Source organism: Dromiciops gliroides, chromosome 4 (assembly GCF_019393635.1).
Source record: "Dromiciops gliroides isolate mDroGli1 chromosome 4, mDroGli1.pri, whole genome shotgun sequence".
In the NCBI taxonomy this organism is placed as follows: domain Eukaryota; kingdom Metazoa; phylum Chordata; class Mammalia; order Microbiotheria; family Microbiotheriidae; genus Dromiciops; species Dromiciops gliroides.
In genome coordinates this window covers 120099692-120120637 of record NC_057864.1, presented here as the reverse complement: position 1 = coordinate 120120637, position 20946 = coordinate 120099692, and the positions used below count along the sequence as shown (strand labels likewise).

The 20946-nt window shown below is 41.3% G+C and overlaps 1 protein-coding gene across 1 annotated transcript in view; it reads right to left on the bottom strand.

Annotated features, from left to right (window-relative positions):
• Nucleotides 1-20433, bottom strand: part of TGFB2 (transforming growth factor beta 2) — a 103055-nt gene extending 82622 nt beyond the window's left edge. The window contains exon 1 of the mRNA XM_043963329.1: nucleotides 19138-20433. Within this exon, the coding sequence (XP_043819264.1) occupies nucleotides 19138-19477 (340 nt within the window). The 5' untranslated portion in view covers nucleotides 19478-20433. The remainder of the gene's footprint in view (nucleotides 1-19137) is intronic.
• Nucleotides 20434-20946: the final 513 nt, after the last annotated feature.

Genomic DNA, 20946 nt, shown 5'->3' with positions numbered 1-20946 from the left:
TGCACTTAAATGTTTATTGACTCACACACACATACTTCTTAAATTGTTTACCCTTTAGACTTCTGTATCCCCTGAAGAACCTCTCCAGCCTCTAAAGACATTCTCCTTTATGGTAATGTTTGCAGGAATTAATAAGGAAGACCCTCCCCAAAATAACAACAATAATAATAACAATAAAAAAATAATAAAACAAAATAATCTGGGCAGGTGGAAAGTAAATCATGTTTTAAACCAAGAAGTATGAAGCACCTGAACCGCTGCAGCTGCCAGACCAGGCTGCAATATTAGAACACGTGGCAATCACCAACCCAAGATTAGAGGGAGGGGAAAGCCAGTGGAGCCATAGGTCCTCGTCTCCTAAACCGTTACCAACATCTCATTGGAATGGAGAAGCAGTTCATGCAAGGTGACAGAGATGGCCCTCTAACTGCTTGGCACAGGTCGTTTCCACTTAACGAGTGTTCAAAATCACACTCAGCATGGAGAAATTCACTCTGACCCTGGACGCCTGCCCCCTGGCACAAAGTCACTTACATTTTTACTCAATTACTATTTCTAAGAACAGAGACGAAAGAAATGCAGACCCCCACTGCTCAGCTATACTGCACGAAGGATTTCAAAGCGGTCAGTGGATTTTTTCTGTCTGGCCTGTAGGCAGAGATGAGAACCCTAGTCTTTAAACAACGAATGATAGATACTATTTTTTCTTGCCCCTTCTTTCCCCCTTGCACACACTGAGATGCACTCCTGAATTTTCCAGACTAGCTGAGAAGTGGACTAAGCTCTCATATTTAACAAGGTTGAAAGCAGGGCCCTTGTAACAGAATGATAAGACATAACCCAAAGCAAGGAGTGTCTAGGAAGAAATACTGCCCAGGGAACCAGGATATAGATTGATTGTTCAACCTGTTTACTGTGGTACTAATGGACAAAAAGGAAATTTAGCCCAAAGTGATAGGCTACAAAAGTACAGAGAAAGTAAATGAAAGAAGAGGAAAAAAATGTTTTGGGTTTTTTTATGCCCCAAACCAGTTTCAAAGAGTTGTACAGAGAACAGCAAGTCAGACTCTTGGCTCTTGGATTTAAATCCTGACATGAAATTAAAGTGAACGATTTTATACAACATAAACAGAACACACACACATACACTAAAGTGAATGTTGAAAAATAAAAAAGGACAAGCCTACCTTTTAAGAAGATATATGAGAAGACACACCCATCCCACCCCTTTGTAGAGGCAGGAGTTCCACAAGGATTGTACAATGCACATATTTTCAAAGGTTTTCAATATATTGATCAGTTTTGGTTATTTTTTCTATTCTTTTTTTAATCTTCAAAAAATACCATTTGCTATATGGGATTGCTATTTGGGAGAGAGGATACTGGGGGATGCAAAAAAAACAATAAAAACATTTTTTTTAAAAGAAAGTGAACTATTTGAAATAGATATTGCTTCAGAATTGTCTGTCACAGGACAGAAGAAAAGGAAAATAAAATATCTTCATTTTTAGCACATGGTATGCACTTTCTTTCAATTCTATTAAATGTATATTAGGGCTCAAAGTCCCAGAGGAGGTTTCCTGGTATTAAGAGAAATATACAATGTTTTTAGAAGCCAGCTCTTCTGAGGAAACCACAGGCCAGGGTGCTACGAAATAAACCAGAGTGATTCCTTAGAAGTGAGGTTAGGCCTGACAAATTGCAGAGTATAATATGCAAGTGAACCAGTGCTCAGCTATAGCCATTATCTGGCAAACCAATTCGGGTAGAAATGAGAAGATTGTTTCTCCCTGAATCCTGAATGTTTTCACCCATTTCTGGAACCCAACTAAAGCCAAAAGCCTTCACTGGACTCAGAAGCATGGAGTAAACACCATCCTCTTCTCACTTTCACCCCTACTATGCACAACTGAGATCTAATAGAGATCAGCAAAGAGAAAATGAACCACCTGTTCAGCTTGTCCAACCTGCCAGCCAGATAAACATGAAGCTGTATCATTCTCCTAAATTTTCCACTTTTGCATAGCTGCTTCAAGGTGCTTTCATCAAGGAAGACTGTATCAGTTTTCTATTTGTATCTCCAAATGGCACATAGTAAGCACTTAATAAATGCTTTTCAATTCCAAGTAGACAAGGTACCCACAAAGAGATCTTGGAAAATTACCCAATTTTCCCTGAGATAGAATTCAATCCAACAAACATGTATTTATTCATTTTATTAATTATAAATTACTCTCCTTCCAGCACTCGATGTTCTGGTGAAACTGGCCTTTCTGTTCCTCACAAATGTACTCCATTGCCTTTTAGCATGTTTCATACTGACCATTCCCCCTGATTACAATGCCCATCCTCATTTCTGCCTCACAAAGTCTCTCTTCCTCCTACAAGATGTAGCTCAGTCAGTACCTTCTGAATGAAGCCTTTTCTGATTCTTGCACCTGCTAGTGCCTTCCACAACTACCTAGTATGTATTTGTATTTATTTGTGATCTCCAAAGGGCAGTTGGTCATGTGGGACTTGGGCTTAAGGAAGAGGCTAAGACTATAGATCTGAGAATTGTCTGCATAGAAATGATCATTAAACTGATGTGAACTGATGAGATCACCAAGAAAAATAGTAGAGAGTGACAGGGCCCAGGACAGAGCTTTGGGGGAGCCCATAATTAGTATACATGGCCTAGATGAAGATCCTTGCAAAGGAGAATAAGGAGTGGTCAGATGGGTAGGAGGAAAACCAGGAGGGAAAAAATGTCACAGAAACCCTGAGAGGAGTGAGCATCCAGGAGAGGATGATCAACAGTGTTGCATTCCAGGTAGGTCAAGAAGGAGGTTTGAGAAAAGGCCATGAGATTTGGTAATTAAGAGATTCACTGATGGCTTTAGAGAAAACAGTTGAATCTTAATATCAGAAACCAGGTTGCAGAGAGTTTAGGAGTAAATATTTGGAGTATAAGATGCTTTGACCTCACCAAACGAAAAGCAATTTACAAATAAAGATACAAACTATTTGCTGCGGAAATCCACTGTCTTGAATTTCAGAATCCTAAGAAAACACTGATCATTTCTATTAACATAAGATACCTTCTTGGCCAAGTAAGTAACTGAACTACACACTAGCCTGAAGGCATAAATGTTCTATAACCAGTGCTATTAGGAGCTCCAGGTGATGAATTAAATAACATTACCATATGTTGCTAATGGTTATTAAGTAATGAAATATTTTACTTTTGAAGAACAGCAGCCAGACCCGGTAAACTGGCCTGCATTTTCTCCCAATTAGAAATTTAACAGGAATAACCTCAGTTTAGCAGGAGCTATGGCTGAGAGCCCAAAGACCTGCCCATTTGCCTTTAAAAAGGCCAAAGCACTAGAAGTATAATGCCTAATTTATTACTTAGTAGAAATAGAGTCACCTCATTCCAATTCCATATTCTATATTCCATTGATGATGGTGGTGAAGGTGATGGAGAAGGTGATATCGATAACTAGTAGTTCTGCTATTTATGAACTCTATGACCTTAGGCAGATCACTACAAAATGAAGCACTGGGTCACCTTAAGGCACATTCCAGCTCTAACAGAGTATGATTCTCTTATTTGCTCGGTTCCTTTTTTCAGCCGGGCTTTATCTTTTAGAAGAGTCACCAGATTATAGATTGGGAGTGGAAGGGGATCTTAAAGGTCATCTAGTCCAACCCCATCATTTTACAGATGAGGAAACCAAGGAAGGCACAGAGGAGCAGAGTGGCTCTCCTGGGTCACACAAGTAGCTAGTGACAGAAATCAAACCCAGATCCTCTGAGTAAATCCAGGGCTTTTCCCCACCACACCACATAGCCTCCATTGTGGTTAGGTTTTCATTCATCCCTGATTGAAGGACTTTCACTAATGACAGGAAAGGACCTTGTAATTTCAAAGTTGGGAGAGAACCACAGAGTTCATTAAATTTCTAGTAAAATCCTTACCTGATATATGAAGATCTGTAAGATCTCCTTTGCTTGAAAACCTCTGAGAATAAGCATTACCTCAAGAGATTCATTTCTATTTTAGGATCAGTCCAATTATTAAGAAACTTTTACTCACACTGAGCTGAAATCTACTGACTACCACTTCCACTGGTCTTACCTCTGATCTTGGGAACCAAGAAGAGTGATAATATAAACCTGGTTTTTTTATTGGAATTGGGAACTCCCATTTGGAAAACTCCCTCTAACAATGCAGGTCAGCACCTTTTCTATAACTTACAGTCTTAAGAGAGTTGATTAGGATACTGAGAGAGTGACATACCCAGGGTCATATTGCCAGTATTTGTCAGAGGCAAGATTTGAGCCTAAGTCTTCCAGGCTCCAATTATAGTGCCCTATGCACTAGGCCACAAAGGCTCACTCCAGCAGAACAGTCTACTTTATATTTAATGAATAGAAAAATCAAACTTATTTGAAATAATCACTATATCAGACAACTGGCACATCATCATTCAAACAAATCCTGGCTACCTTTATGAGTATCTGATAGATTTTTGTCTCTGGCTTGATTTGTTCCTATTGCACATACCAAAAGTAGAATATATAATCTATATTGTAGGATCCTAAATCTAGAACTTAAATCTGGGACCTCAGGAGCCATCTAGTCAAATTTTCATTTTACTATGAGGAAAATGAGGGCCAAGAAGTTAAGTGACTTGTCCAAGGTCACACTTATCTAAGCTAAAGTGATCTTTCCTTTGCCCACGCTGCCTGACATAAATAAGTCAGAGGTGAAGTATTCTGGGATGCTTTACTCTTCTGTTCTCAAGTGTGTTAAAAGATATGCTGAAACCATTAAATGTGCTAACAAGATTCCAGTACTATATTGTGATCTGCTGTGTTGTACTTTCCCGGTCAGAATGCTATTTATTTCAGGTGCAGGGAGATTGAACAATCTGAGCATTATGGGGGCATGAATGAAGGCCTGTCACTCTCTGTTCTGTAATCAGACACACTACCATATTGTTGCCATATGCTGCTACCAATGGACATCTGCTCACATACACTCCCAACAATAAGGAACCATATTGTTTATTTTTAAATCCTTTTTGCAATGGCTTACAGAGAAAAACCTCAAATAACCAGTTAGCAAAGACAGGAAGCTACACTGATATAAACTGTTTGCTCCTCACCAGATTAACAAGTCAAACAAAGTTTTCTCACTGCTATCTGACCTTTGAAGGAGAGATGCTGAAAATTGTTCTCTTAAATACAAACCTCAAACAGAATAACCAATGAGAAAGAAACAGTCAGCGGGACTCTGGCTCAGTTAATACTACTTTCCCCCAACTCTGGTATCAGGCATTTCTTGGGGGATTTAACTCCTTTCCCTGGGAAACAGCACCTTCTTCAGGCCAGTATCTACTGCGTTACAGAACAGAAACAATCTCTTTTAATTAACTGAACTCAGAATTTCTCCAGTCATCAAATATGCATAAGGTCCGTGGGTAGGATAACCACTAACAATTACAATTACTAACAATTACTAACAATTAGGTCAAACAGTAGTCAGCTATCTAAATTTAGTTTACTTTTAGGAGGTGAATAGAACCTGGAAGATGCACCATTAAATACATTTACAGACTGGTCAAAGCTCTCCTTATCTCTAGGGCAACATCTCCCTTTGCAGCCAAATGAACTGGGTTCATTAATTAATCTTCATTAATTCAATTCATGGGAACATAAATGTATGACCTCAGAGGTCATCCAGTTCAAGTCTTCATTTTACAGATGAGGAAACTGAGATCCAGCAAAGTTAAGTAACTTGTCCACTATCCAATAGACAGTAAGTTGGGCAGGTGGGATTTAAATTGGAATCCAGCCCAATACTCCTGCTGCAGCCAATTTTATAGTATTCTGGCTACTAGAAAGGATTCAAGTCCTATTCACTGTTGCTCTGGGCCAGGCCTGACTCAGACCAATTCTATGGTTTATATTCAATACTGGAACAAAATGAGACACATGTAGGTCATTCAAAAGTTAACAAAAAGATATTTACTTAGCCATAGCAAGGAATATAGTCAACAAGAATAGGCACTGAGGAAACTTCAAACTGATTCAGCTGAGTGAAAGTCCCTTGTCTGAGTTACCCATGCTGATCTATCAGCCAAGCATCAGGGCAAACCTTTTGCTCCTGGCTGTTTTGTACTGGGGGACCAGGAAGTGATGACTCCCCTGAGCTAATCAAGTCTGGGGGAAGGTCTCCATACCTTTTAAGGAATAACCAGCCCAGGATGAAGTGTCTTCTCAGAGCTCTTCTTCAGGGACAGCCTGATTACTTATATTTTACAACATTCATTTAAAAAAATGTTTTGTGATGGTTATTCTATACATTTATTTTGTTGTAGTCATAGGTTACGTTGTTTTCCTGGATCTGATTGCTTCAGTTTGCATCAGTTCATCTAAGTTTTTTCATGCTTCCCTGTACTCATCATGTTAGTCATTTCTTACAGCACAGTAATACAAATAGTTCTCAATTTACATAAATTCACATTATGCAAATTTTACTTTTATGTGAAGAATCCTGAAAGAAATCCACATTTCAAAAAAACACCCATGTTAACTTTTCTCTCTCTTTCTCTCTCTCTCTCTCTCTCTCTCTCTCTCTGTTTCTCTGTTCTTGCCCCTCAGCTCTATGGCTTACCTCCCCCCTCCAAAAAAAAAAAACAACCTCCAAGTGAAAGTAGAAGAACAGTCTAGTGTAAAGACTACCACCAATGGATTGGAGCTACACTTGACACTTCCTGATAGAGTAGACCTTTGCCCCACTCCACCTACCCCACCTGAGTGTCTGCCCCTGCCTATTCCCTGTCTTCTGCTGTTCATGTCTGCCTCCCCTCATTTGACTGCCCACCCCCAACCTCACATCATCGAGTTGTGTTCTTCCTCTTGGTTCTAGCCAGGCCCCAGTGTAGCTGGCCCTGTCCCACATGTTCCTCCTCCTGCTCTTGCTCCTTGGTCCTGGCCCCCTCCCTCCACTAAGGTAGAGCCCCCTTTCTGCTTCCCTCCCTCCCTCCTTCCCCCACATTTGTGAGTAAATTCACATTATGTAAAAATCACTATATGTAGAGATCTGAGGAATGTCCATTTACATAAAGTGAGATGGGTCTATATTCTATCAAGACATTTGCATCCTACAATTTCTTTAGCCATTCACTAATCAATGGACATGTGCTGCTTCTAGTTTTTTGCTACCACAGAAAGTGCAGAGTAACTAGCATATAACAAGTGCTTAAAAATGCTTTGCTTTTGTTGAGTAGTTTCAGTCATGTCTGACTCCTCTTCATGACACCATTTGGGGTTTTCTAGGCAAAGATACTGGAGTGGTTTGCCATTTCCTTCTCCAGCTCATTTTATACATGAGGAAACTGAGGCAAACAGAATCAAGTGACTTGCCCAGGGTTACACAGCTAGTAAGTGTCTGAGGCCAAATGTGAACTAAGGTCTGCCTGATTCCATGCCTGGTGCTCTATCTACTGTGTCACCCAGCTGCCCTAGTAAATGCTTACTGATCCAATAGTAAGGGCTTAATAAATGCCTGTTGATTCATTGGTCAAGTGAGTGATCTAGGACAGGTGTGCTGGTACCACAAAATTACTAACACTATATACCTCACCCCATCCAAAAGGCTCCTGTCTTTTTTTCAGTTATTATTCATCACCTTGATGATGATACTCTCTGACAAAAAGATCATCCTTAAATACACTCCTAAGAGTTAGGCTAGCATCATCCTTCCCATTCTGTAGAACAGAAAAACCACAAGGAAGAAGACATGCCCAAGTTCAGAAAGTGAATCAGTGTCAAGGCTGAGATTACCTCAAAGGCTCTGACCCCACACCCAGAGCTCAATCAACATACTTAGTAATTTCAGGTTTAATTCTAGTCTGATAAACATCCATATGACTAAACAAGCACACAAGTCAGTGTGATCAAAGATGCCTGCCCCCAAAGTGGCTCAGATGCAGAATAGGACATTCACAGATACAAGTCCTAAGTTATAGGCTTGAGCAGAGAGACACAAAAAAGCAACTCACCAAACAATTGTCTTAGACCTTGAAATGTATGTATGTATGAACATATTAAGGGTGGGGGGGGAGTAAGGAAAATGGACAACTGTGTATTAGCTTTTTAGGATGTTCACAAAGATACATAGACCCACACATGGGCACTTTTAAGGGGTGACAAACTATTCCCAAATATTCTTTCTGTTTCTGATGACTTACCCATACATACTCTTTTCCCAAAAGTCAATCTAATCTACAACCAGAATTAATGATCAGTCTTTTACTGACCCAGCTGAAATGGCTGCTTAATTACAAATGACAAACAAAAGAACAAAGAGAAAATAAAACATCAATAATATTTTTCTTGCCTGAGGATTCAAAGTAGGGTCGTGAGATGAAACCAATGGAAAAAACTGAGATAAAGATACCAGCCAAAAAAGGGAGAATAAACAATTGTATAAGAAGGAAAAGCCAAGATGGAAAAAATGACAGATTTACTGCTACATTTGGTGTAAGAGAGAACAATCACTGATAGACAGACTTTACCCAAGAAGCATTGAAATTACAATTACTGAAGTGAATCCAAAACTTAACAATTAAATGATCTTTCCCAGAACATTCCAATTTGTGCTCCAGCAACAAGAGATGGTTTAATGCTTTTCAGTGTATTTATTTTTTTTTTATTTTTAATCCACAACAGCATGAGATCCTCTTTCAAAAAAACTTCCTTCTTGGGTTTTTGTAAAGATGATGTACTTTCGGTCACTTGACAGGGTCCTTTTTCCAAGCCAAAGTTTGCATTCCCTATCACAAGATTAAGTAACAAATAGGAATTCTTATAACAGCCTGAAGTTATGAATGAATGGTTATTTGTGAACTAGCTTGTCAAGACAGATGCGGTATTTGTCAGAGTAGTGTGGGTTAGATATGGAGAAAAAGAGCCAAACAAACAGAGCCAAGATCTAAGTCACAACATTTGCCTCCTTTCTTTGTTTGTTTGTTTTCATGAGAACAAAATGATGCTGCATTTAAAAAATAAATAAAAGCTAGTCATTATTTTCATACAGTTTGCTGTATGCTTTGTTTTTCCTTTGGGAAAAAACTATATCTTTTCCTCAGGCATAAAACATCTGAATCTGCTTTAAATTTATCTTTAAAAAAAAAAAGACAGGCAACTGGAAAAAACTGAAAAAACAATGACAAGTCCTCATTGTGAACATGGACATAAGCACATCTGCATTTGAGGGTTAGTATATGTTTTCAAACTGGTTTCAGATGGCTGGAGCTTCACAAAATCCCACAATCATTTCCCCTTTTTTCCTTGATTCCCATAACACTCTCTATTTGAAGGGAAATTCAATCTACCCATTTATGTTTTCGTTAACATGTGACTTAGTCAAGTATCCAGAGATGACTGGACAAACTACCTCTATCAAGTTTTCTTTTGACCCACACCAAACGGTCCTTGTACAGGGAGGGAAAGGGGAACAGATGTATAGCCCATGCATTACTCCACTCATACATCTACCTGAAATTAGGAAAAAGAGAAGGTGGCACTCAATATTTTGGCTGTACTCCCTTTGGAGGATTTATTGGAGGATATGGATAAGAGTGATACAAGATGAGAGATTAAGGATGGATTTCCATATTCACCAATGGATTCCACACTGTATTCACACTAATAAGATCCTGGATCCACTGAAGTATAGAAGAATGTTTTCCTTACCACTAAAAAATACAAACTCCCAAGGACTCCAGGCTTCACACTTTCCCACCCCATTACAGGGAAACATTTTTAGTGCCAATGAAGGGATTTCAAAAAATCATAACACACCCATTGAGATGTAAAACAAAACAGGAATCGCTTCAACTTCTCTTCTGGTATGATATCACCTCCCCTATGACATGCCAGCAGTATGCCATGCACAAGTCAAACCACATCCCAGGGCCTCAGTTTCCCCACCTGTAATGAGTATAAAAATACCTGAAGCACCTACCTCATGGCATTATTGTGAGTCTCAAATAAGCTCATGTATATGTAATAATAGCTTCACTAGATTACATGTGTAAAATATTTTACAAATCTTGAAGCACTATGTCACCATAAATTTTTTTTTTGGTGGGACAATGAGGGTTAAGTGACTTGCCCAGGGTCACACAGCTAGTAAGTGTCAAGTGTCTGAGGCCAGATTTGAACCCAGGTACTACTGAATCCAGGGCCGGTGCTTTATCCATTGTGCCACCTAGCCACCCCCACCATCAATTTTAATAAAAGTCATCTTCCAGGGCTAGCTAGGTGGCTAGTCCCTCTGAGCATGGACTGTTTTAAGTTTTTGTTTTTGTCTTTGTATTTCCAAGGCACAGCACTGCCAGGAATATAAGAAGTACTCAATAAATGCATGTTGACTGACATTGATTGTAGCCTCCTTAACTGCCAGAGACATACCATCCCAAGTGTCTTAATTGATGCTCTGTCAGGATTTGGAATTATTGGGGGGGGGTATTGATCAAGGTAATAGATAATGTTTGGGCAATCAAGGTTTAGGCAATAGGTCAAAACCTTGGAGCTACAACTCAGAGCATATTTCTTTATTTTTTTGTTATTTCCCAACATAAAATCAAAGTGAAGGGTAGGTTTTATGGTATACATTTAAAGGTGTGAATTTAAATTCATTTTGATGTGAGAATTTGCAAAGCTTCTGGAGATAACTGGGGACATCCCAGTGTGTCACATAGCCAAGACTGCTCTAGGGCAATAAGTTACCACATGCTCCAAAGGGTTGGCTTCACTACAATTCTAGATGCTACTGTTGCCAGATTACTAGATTTTTACATTCCATCTACTATTAGCTCTCTCAAATAGATGTTAAACCTCCCTGAGGGTAGATAAGAATGGTGCCTTCTCTTTTGGTGGGGATTCCCAAAGCATCCAGAACCAGGCCCTGCCCAGATGTAATCGATGCTGGTGGGTCAATTGAACCAGTGCTATTACTAGTGAGAAACCTAAGAGAGAAACTTGACTCAAGGCAGCCAGTTTTGCTAAATTAACAAAGGTGGTAAAAACATAGGAGGAAGAAGGTTCCAACTAAAGAAAAAATCAGGGATTTCAACAACCCATGCTCTCATTTTTCTCTGAATGGCAGGGGGAAAAAGAGTTAATTGTACTTAATGGGGGGGGGGGGGGATGAGGCAGAGGATAGACAGGCACAACAACTTACCCAAGTAATTGTCATTTCTAGGAACAGAAGTTAAAGAATAAAAATACAACTCGACATTTTTGAGTGAATATGCACTTAATATGAATAACTCCTCCACTATGCTTGGTTTATTCCCTTGATCCATTAACTAACCAGGGTAGGGAGGAGAAGGAGTGCCAAATTCCTGAATCTCTTAGGCTCCACATTAAACCCCAGACCATGAGTCAAGCCAAGGTTACTGAAAGCTTCAGATTTGGAATGAAAAGACATTAATAGCAAGGAGAAAGACAGTCCTCAGTTGGTCACATGGGTCACTTTTTCCTGGAATTCTCCAACAAACCTATCCCCTCCAATCAACTCCTTTGAGTAGAAGGGAAATTCTTATCAGGTTCATTGGCATCAGGACTATAGGTAGGACCAGACATGGCCTTCCTGCCTCTTTCTGCCACCCCTAAGTTCCATCCCCCTTTCCCCTGGCAAGTGTCAAAGGCATTCTTAACCAGAGAAGTACCTAACTGAAGTAAAATTGAGTGTTCCTACTAAGCAGAGACAGCAATAGAGCAAATGAGCTAAAAGGCCTGACATTGCAAACAATGCCCAGTGGATTACTATACCAATTCTTTTCAACCTTATATTAGAAAGTGTTCCAGGTTTGTTCATGACATACTCTGTGTGTAAGTATGTATATGTTTAATTGCTACACATGCAGGTATTTCATAATAACAATAAGGGTGAATACAACTGAGGAATTGTGGGAAAGAGGTCAAGGGGGCCTTTTCTGAGGAAACAGAGCCAGCTGGGCCAGTTCAGGAAGAAAACTGGTAATACTGTAGTTCAGCATCTACTTCTGGACTTTCAAAGATTAAAAAAGAAGTAAAAAACAGCTTGTGGTTGCAGGCAGGATACAAACTTACTCTAAACAAATGGCTGAGGCAAACTTTTCAGTCTAAACAAACCTGTTGAGGCATCCCTAACATGTTATTAAATGAGAAAGAGACAGAGACAGAAAGAGAGAAAGAGGAGAGGGAAACAGAGAGAAACAGAAAGAAACAGAGAGAAAAAAGAGACAGAAAGACAGAGCAAGAGAGAGAATGAATACCTGTCCAACACATAATTTTCAGGCTAAAAAGTACCTTTGTTTAAAAAACTGAAAATGCACCACATATGGTTTCAAAATGACAATGGGAATATTTGTTTATCTTTGCCAGGGCCTCCTTTTGTCAAGCTGTTCAGAGCCTTAACTCCCAGTCTGCAATGTGGAAAACACTCCTGAGGAAAAGGCCGGCATAAGTAGAACAAGCACATCTGGCAAATCACAACCATCTCTCCTGGATCACACCAGTCCCTGAAATACTGCATCGAAATAGTTGAAAGAGATGCTTTTTAAAAGCTCACCTTCTGGAGGATTCTGGATTGGGTAGGGAAGGGGAACAGAGGCAGTAGGGAGCATGGATAGTGAAAGCTGGGGCCAAAGTCTGGGAGAACTGAATTAAAGTCCTACTTACTAACTCAAAAGTAACAGTAGGACCTTAGCTAAGTGGTGCATGAGATAGAGCACCAGGCCTGGAGTCAAGAAGACTTGAGTTCAAATCTGGCCTCAGACACTTACTAGTTATGTGACCCTGGGGAAATCACAACTTTTGTTTGCCTCAGTTATACATCTGTAAAATGGAGTTGTTGTGGGGAATCAAATGAGATAATAATTGTAAAGGGCTTACAGAGTGCTGGCATATAGTAGACCCTCTATAAATCAATATTTTTATTTATTATTACTATTAATAACTTCTCGGTGCCCTAAGGAACTCTCTTAAGTGACTATCAATTGCAAATCTGTTGCTGATCTACATTGGCAGGAGTTTCTCCATACCAACAAAAGCACAATGTGCCCCTCCCCCTCAAAAAAATGAATACATAAAAACTTTAATTTGGAAGGATCTCAAAGGGTGATAAGATAGTCCAACATCCCCATCCAATGTGGGAATTCCTGACAATTAGCCCTAGAGTTTTGCTCGAACATTTCCAGTGGTAGAAGAATCCACCACCTTCTAAGTCAGTCCACTCACTTGGTGGAGAGCTCAATTTCTTGGGAAGTTTTCCTTTACACAGAGCTGGGAATCTTTTTACCAGATAACTTCTAACTACAGGTCCTAATTCTGCCCTTTGGAGCTACAAAGAATAACTCTAATCTTCCTTCCCCATGCCAACCTTTCCACTATTTCAATATAGATTCTCTCTTTCCCTAAAATAACCTGTCATGATCAGTGGTCTTTCTACACCAAAATCTTTCTGTCTCTCTGAACACTCCTTTGGATTTGGTTTCTTTGCTTTGCTTTCTCTAATCTACTTTCCCTTCAGTCTCTAAATGTATTTTAGTCCTCAAGCAATGACCAAGTCAGTCATCAACTATATGTGAGATCTTCTCCTTGGCACATCTCAATTTCCTCTGTGAAAATAGTCTTGTATCTTTGGGTATTTTCATATGGAAAATGAAATAATCATGCCAAATGTCCCCAGAGGAGATTGGAAAATGGTAATAGTCTGGGATCAAATTCCACCTCCATCACCAAACTACCTGTGTGACCTTGGGCAAGTTACTTTGCATCTCTGGACCTCAGTTTTTTTATTGGGGGGGGGGGTTGTCCTCCATAAAAGAGGGGATTGTACTAGATGATCTCTCAAGTCCCTACCAGATCTAGAAGTTAGAATCCTGAGAAGTCAAAACCTGAAAGTGCCATATGGTATACGGACTGTAGGGGTCACTGTGGAGACATAAGTACTCCCAGACCCAGTCAAGTGTTCACAGTCATCTTTCTAGCCCCAGAAAGTAAATTGTATTTGTTTCCATGATAGAAGTCAGATTTCCTAGTAGTTCATATAATGACAAGATTTAGATTCAGTTGGAACTTCAAAACTCATTTCTTCTAACTCTCTCATTTTATAGATGAGAAAATTTAGGCCAAACAATGTTAAGGGGCTAACTTAAGGACAGGGCAATAAGAAAGTCATCAGGATTCAAACCCAGATCCTCAGAGTTCAAAGCCCCTACTGTGAGCTGGGGAGGATGCCAAGCCAGCCGGCCTTACTGCTGCCTCAATACAAAAATGTCTCATTATTTCAGTTTCAAAGTATTTTGTTTATTTTAAGTGTGCTTTTAATATTTGGATGAAGTGAAGGAGGAGAGGAAGAGACAGAAAGAGAAACAGAGAGAGAGAGAGGGAGGGAGGGGGAGAGAGAGAGAGAGAATGGGAGAAAGAAAGGGAAGGGAGAGGGAGAGAGGGAGGAAGACAGAAGGAGAAAGGAAGAAAAGACAAAGGGAGAAAGGGAGGAAATCCTGATCCTGAGTCAGTAGTGACCTAAACTAAAAGCACCTTGAGTTGGGCTACACAGCAATAACAACACAGAGTAATGATGCAATATATGAAGGGGAGGAGAAGCTTTTGCCACTCGAATACCAGTAACTCAATTATTCTAAATTCCTGAAAAGTCAACACCTTGGAGATAAAGTCCCAAATACTTCTGTGTCCAGTCAGTAATGTTTTCTTTCATTGGGCAGCTGGCCAGTAAAGGGTCAATTTATATGTAGGAAGTAGTATTCATGAACAGAACACTCAACTACCCTCTCTAACCCTACCACATTATTGACACTCACACTACATTCCACAGTGTCACTGGGAAAGATTAGAGGCAGGGGAACTTCTAAGAGGAAATGTTTAAAATTCATGTGAAACAATAACAAAGGAAATTTCATTGTGATTTTTAAGGCTGTATAGTTTAGTCCACCCAATTCAACATGATAGAATTAGCCAAGTGATGACTAACTCTTCAGTGCCTAGCTTGGCCATGTTCCTTCTTCATTTGTATATACTGTTTGTTTTCTGGGCAAGTCAAATCTGAAACATTTCCTAATTTTCCCTCCCAATATTGACTAACTGGATGCTGATTGAGGATCCCTAAGAAGAGATCATCAGTGAAATTTGAATGAATGGAAAATGGCCTTGGTAAGGAAAGATCACAAGAATAAAACATGCTATATAAAAATAATCCACAAACTCCCATTTACCTGAGATAGCATTCTAATCATTCCATTTCTAAGCTATATTTTGTGCACACTGCATTTTAAAAGGCAGCATGGATTAATATAAAGAAAACAGAATGACAACTTGGGAGATCAGAGTTCTTTCTGGCCAAAGTTTGCTACTAGTTTGCTGTATAACTTGGGCAAGTGACAACTTCTATGATTCTCATTCATCTATAAAATGGGGGTAATCATACCTGCACATCCTGCTTTACAGGGTTGTTGAATAAGATCAGTAAACACAGGTGAAAATGCTTCAAAAGTTGCAAAGAAATATAAATGTATAAGGTATTAATCACAATTACTAACAAAAGATTATTGGAGAAAATCAGTAATCTGAAATGAAGTAAAAGAATAATTGTGCCATATCATACCATAATAAAGCAACATAACAAATGAAGAGATTGTTACAATTAAAAGGGAAGAAGGAGCAGAGGAAAGAAAAAAAGTTTTAGACTCTTTTGATTCACCAAGCCCTTGGGTTATATTTTTATTGTTAGTTTAAAAACATGGAGAAGTCTATTGTATTTGGAGCAATCTTTCTGAGTCATTCAAGCCTTTTGCAATATCTTTTGAATAGATGAGTTGAATCTCAAAAGGACTGTCAAAAGGACCAGATGTCCCCTTATTCCCTCTGTGCAAACTATGGGTAAACCTTAGCATAACTCTACTTTGAGCCTTAAACTAACAGCATGTGAAAAGATTAATATGAATAAATTCAAAACTAATCAGAGCCCTTCTTTAAATGTTGACACAGTATTATTTATATCCTATACATACCTTCTTGACTAAAATTCATCCCAGGAGATTGGCACGTGGCCAGTTCTATTCATATTTACTGTATTTATATAGTACAGTTGGCCAAGGATAATATTTAAGACAAAATATGCCTTAGGGCATATACAATATCTCTTATATTTTTGCTTTAAAATCTCCACATTGCTAAAAATATTTAGTCTGAACTTTATAAAATGTCTTACAAAGGGCTATCAGCAATCTGCAGTGATATATAGCTGGCTCAGTATAATTAGAGCATATTTGTAATACTTATGCCAAAGTCAGTCACTGAATGCTAATAACTTTGTGATTTAAAAAAAAAAAACCTGAACCAGTGATCTTTCCCATGCCTTCATCTCTACAGCTTTTGACCTTCAACATATTCACTGCAAGAAATGCCAGTCTTCTTCCCCACCTCCCCTTTCCACTCCACTACTCCTTTCAGAAATGAAAGAAGTAAAAACTATGCAACAAAGTTCTAACCGGGGAAAGCTGGTTTGTTCAATGCTGACACTTTCAATTTACTCCTTATAAAAATACGATGGGGTCATTTCTTCCTCTCTCTCTCTCTCTCTCTCTCTCTCTCTCTCTCTCTCTCTCTCTCTCTCTCTCTCTCTCTCTCTCTCTCTCTCTCTCTGGAAGGATTCATATAATCCAGCATAACTAGAAAATGCTGGAAAATCAGTTAACCTACTTTCTATAAAATCACCCAGTCTTTACACAGTAGTACCCAATCTGCTACTTATGGGACCTGCTTATAAACTGTTGTGATGCTCCCTGTTGGTAGACACCTGGATTTTAATGTTACCTTCTCCGTTAATAGACCCATATCCCTGAAAGCTTTGATAATATGTTACATGCCTAATTTGGCCCTTTATAGGAAGGTAGTTGCCTAAACTGAGCCTATATAACTTGCACTGGGCTCTTTCTAAAACCAGGGGTTTCCTCCAGCTGAATGGGTAACTCATAATAGGTTTGGGTAATAATATGGAAAATAGGTAACTGAGATGCTGTAGCCTTAGCTTCGTAGATCCAAGGTTTAAGTGGGAAGAATCCTGGATCGACACATTCTTCTCAGATAACCTGGATCTCTAGAACAGTTGGTTGCAGGTTAGAGATGTGTCCAAAAACTGAAAGCAGTTTCTTTTCGCTTTTGCTGCTAAACGCCTAAAGCACGACGTGTTTGGGCACCAGACAGCATGCTTGTCTGTCCACCCAAGTACCAGCAGGGCTGCTGCACGTGCCGGAAAAAGAAAGCTGGCCTGATTCGCTCACTCTGTCTCCCTGGTATTGCTACAGCTTGCAATGCCATTGCTTTCCGGATAGACCGTTGGCCCCAGCCCAAGTAAAAAGGCTTCTTTCCCTGGGGATAACAAGGGTGGCGCTTATTTCTCATAGCTGTTGTTGGAGGGTGCCATAATTACAATAATAAAATCATCCTGCTTGCCAGAGTATCCCGAACCCGATGCTGTCATTTGACAATAAAAGAGAGACAACAGCGGCAGAAGAAAGGCTGCCGAAAAGGCTGGGGTTCAGACGCATTGACTGTCATTCTGGGACCTTCACCTACAAGACATGACAAGCCACAAAGCAGTGACTTGTTAAACTAAAAATAAATATATTAAAAAATGCACCACCCTGCAATTAGAAACTCTTGGATAAAGTTACCAAGATGGCTGTATTATCTATTTAGGCAAGACACAGAGACTTTGCAAAAGCGGCCAACAAGTATATAGGGCATGGAAAAGGGGAGGAGAGAAATGGGCAGCCAATGAAACGGAAAGGGATTGGGATTTGGAATACAGTAATGTTGAAGGGTTACCCCCCACCCCACCCCACCCCACCCCCTTGCTTCTTCCTGGTATTTAACCCTCTCAGGTATCACAGAAGGCATTTTTAAAGAAGCGCCCTGAATACATTTCAAGCTAACTGCCCCATTCCCTTCTTCTCCCCTCCCCCCCCCAAGAACTCCACAATAAATCATTTCACTCCAGTCACTACTGTATGCCAGATGGATTTAAGGATATGGTAACCCTGCACAGTCCAGGAGCGGGGAGGGCTCTTTTACTCCCTCTTAGATTTAGGAATGCATCATCAAAACAACTGCCGAGAGCAAATGAAAAGGGAGTTAAGCACAGGCAACAAAGGTTGAAAAGAGGGGACTTGTTATAAACCTATTAAGAAAAATGGAGAGTTTTCTACAAAACCATTAACAAAACAATAATGACCGAATAAGTGTGAGTGGCAGGGGAAGAGAGGTCAGGCTGCACTCAATTTAGGGGGAAACTCAAGTATTGAAAAAGGTCCCATTTCCTTATGAATGAAAATCCAGAAAGTGAAATTACAAGATTCTGGATTGGAGTGGGGGTGGGGGGCGAAGGAGGGGTGACTTGCATTCATTTTCTGGTGGCAAAGGATGCATTAAGGATAGAGGAGTTCAAATACAAAGTTTAAACTGATACGGTTTTTCCCCCAAATGTATTTTTTTTTCAGTAGATATAATTTTAAAATATTGATACAATGGAGACGGATTCAGAAATGTACGGTCAGATCAGCGGTGGGGCAGGAGATGGGGAGAAGAGGCAAGTCTTTGCGCCCCCCCCCCACCATTTTTTTTAACCAGTCAATTCCCAATGTGGTAACAAACCCTTCCGCCCAAAGAAAATAAACCTACCAAGATTTCTGCAGTCCGCTCTGCCCCTGGGGAGTGGGTCGTAGGTTGCTGAGGAGGGCTGCCTCCTAGCCAATGGACCGTGTGATGAATTTTCAGGGAAGAGGAAAAAGAAGAGCGCAGCAGAGGGAGATTGGGAGGAAAAGGAGGGAAGAGAAGAGGGAGGGGAAAGGAGAAAAGCAGAAAGTAAAGGTACGAAGAAAGTGCTTTGAGCCCACAACTCTAAAGGATGGTTGGGCCGGGGGTCGGGGGAGGGGGGGCGTAGAGTGGGGTTTGAGTGGAAGATAGCTTAGATGGAACTCAAGAGAGGAGAGAACGATAGAGGGAGTCTGGAAAGCGCCGGGCACCGCCGAACTTCTGAGAATCGAGAAGAGTAAACGCAGCACTTACTTTCCGAGTAGTACGGCATATCTATTTTGTAAACCTCTTTGGCATAGTACTCCTCGTCGCTCCTCTCCCTCTCGCAAGCCGCTGCCCTCCGGTTGGCTTTCTCCTGGAGCAAATCCCTGGTGCTGTTGTAAATGGAGATCACCTCCGGGGGGACCTCCTCGGGTTCGGGGTACTCTTCAGGGGGGCTGGTGAGCTTCAGCTTGCTGAGGATCTGGCCCCGGATCGCCTCGATCCTCTTGCGCATGAACTGATCCATGTCGAGTGTGCTGCAGGTAGAGAGGCTCAGTGCCACGGTGACCAGATCCAGGGTCAGGAAAACGCTTAGGAGATAGTAGTGCATTTTTTTTAAAGAATCGGAAGGGGGAGTTAAAAGGGGAGGGGGGAGTCCTCAAAATAGAGAACAGATGGGGATTAAGGGGAAAAAAATCAGATCAAGTGCGTAACTTGGCAAACAAACCAAATATAATGACCAAATGACCTCTCTCAAATTGTCTAAAAAAGAGAAAATGTGAGTCCCTTCTAAAGGATGGCAACATAAATATAGGCTCTGGGTAGTTGGGTGAGTGAGGGGAAATTCTGGCTTTTTCTTTTTCTTTTTCTTTCTTTTTCTTTTCTTTTTTCGTTTCTTTTTTCTTTCTTTTTTTTTTTTTTTTGGTGGGGCGGGGGCAACGGGGGAAGAAAAAAAGAAGTCTCTTAGGCAGAAGTCATGGAACCGAAGGACGCGGGGTTCAGTGTGTCAGTGTCCAGCCCGGAGGGGCAAACCTGAACTCGTCTCCTGCTGCCAAAGTGGGGAGAAAGCGATGGAGAGGCCCCAGGGCTGGCAACTAGCAACCGGATAGAAAGGGGTGCGCCGGGATGCTGGGGGTGTTGGGAACCGGGAAGAGAGATTAAAAATCAAAATCAAAAAAGTGGGGGGAGGGAGTAAGCTGCAGCTGTCCCCACTTCCACTGAGGGCGCCGATGTCTCTGCGAGAGAAGACACACACCGAGGCTGGAGGAGCAGCAGAGAATCGCACACGTGTGTGTGTGTGTGTGTGTGTGTGTGTGTGTGTGTGTGTGTGTGTGTGTGTGCGTGCGCGCGCGCGCGCGCGTGTGTGTTGGGGAAAAGCCCGAGACACCGAGGGGAGGCGGGGTGCGCTCCGCTTCCCACCCCGCTCGGTCCTCGTCCGTAGCGGGCAGCAAAGGCGGCGACGATCTTCGCTCCGGGTGCCGCAAGCTGTTGCATGCACCCCGGGCCGCGTGCACCAACCCCGCCCGGGTTACTTCTTGTAGCTGCAGCCGCCGGTGCTGCCTGCGAGCGTCTCCTCCTCCTCCTCCTCCTTCTCCTCCTCCTCCTCCTCCTCCTTCTCCTCCTCCTCCTCTTCCTCCTCCTCCTGCTCCTCCAAACCAAACTGTAACCCAGCTACAAACAAGCCACTGCCCCGGCCGCCGCCGCCAACGCTGCCTTCGCCACCGCCGCCGCCGCCGCCGCCGCCGCTGTCTTCCCCTCCTGGCTGTCCGCAAAGGCAGCGGCTTGGAAGGGCTGGTTGGGGAGATGCTTTATTCCTAAGGGGCGTATGGGTTGTTTTCGGTGGGTTCCTTGCTTGCTCCCTTGGACTCCCACCTCCCCCTTTCCCCAACCTCTCTCCGTTTTTGCCCCGCTTGATCAATCTTCCCTGCGTTATTTTCCAGCACTTGCCACCGGGGCAAAGAATCTCTCCCGCTTTCTTTTCTCTCCTTTTCTACCGGGCAACCCCTCTGTTTCTTTCCTGAATGGATTGGAAGACCGTTATACTCTGTTTTCCATAACTCTAACTCTAACTCTCTCTCT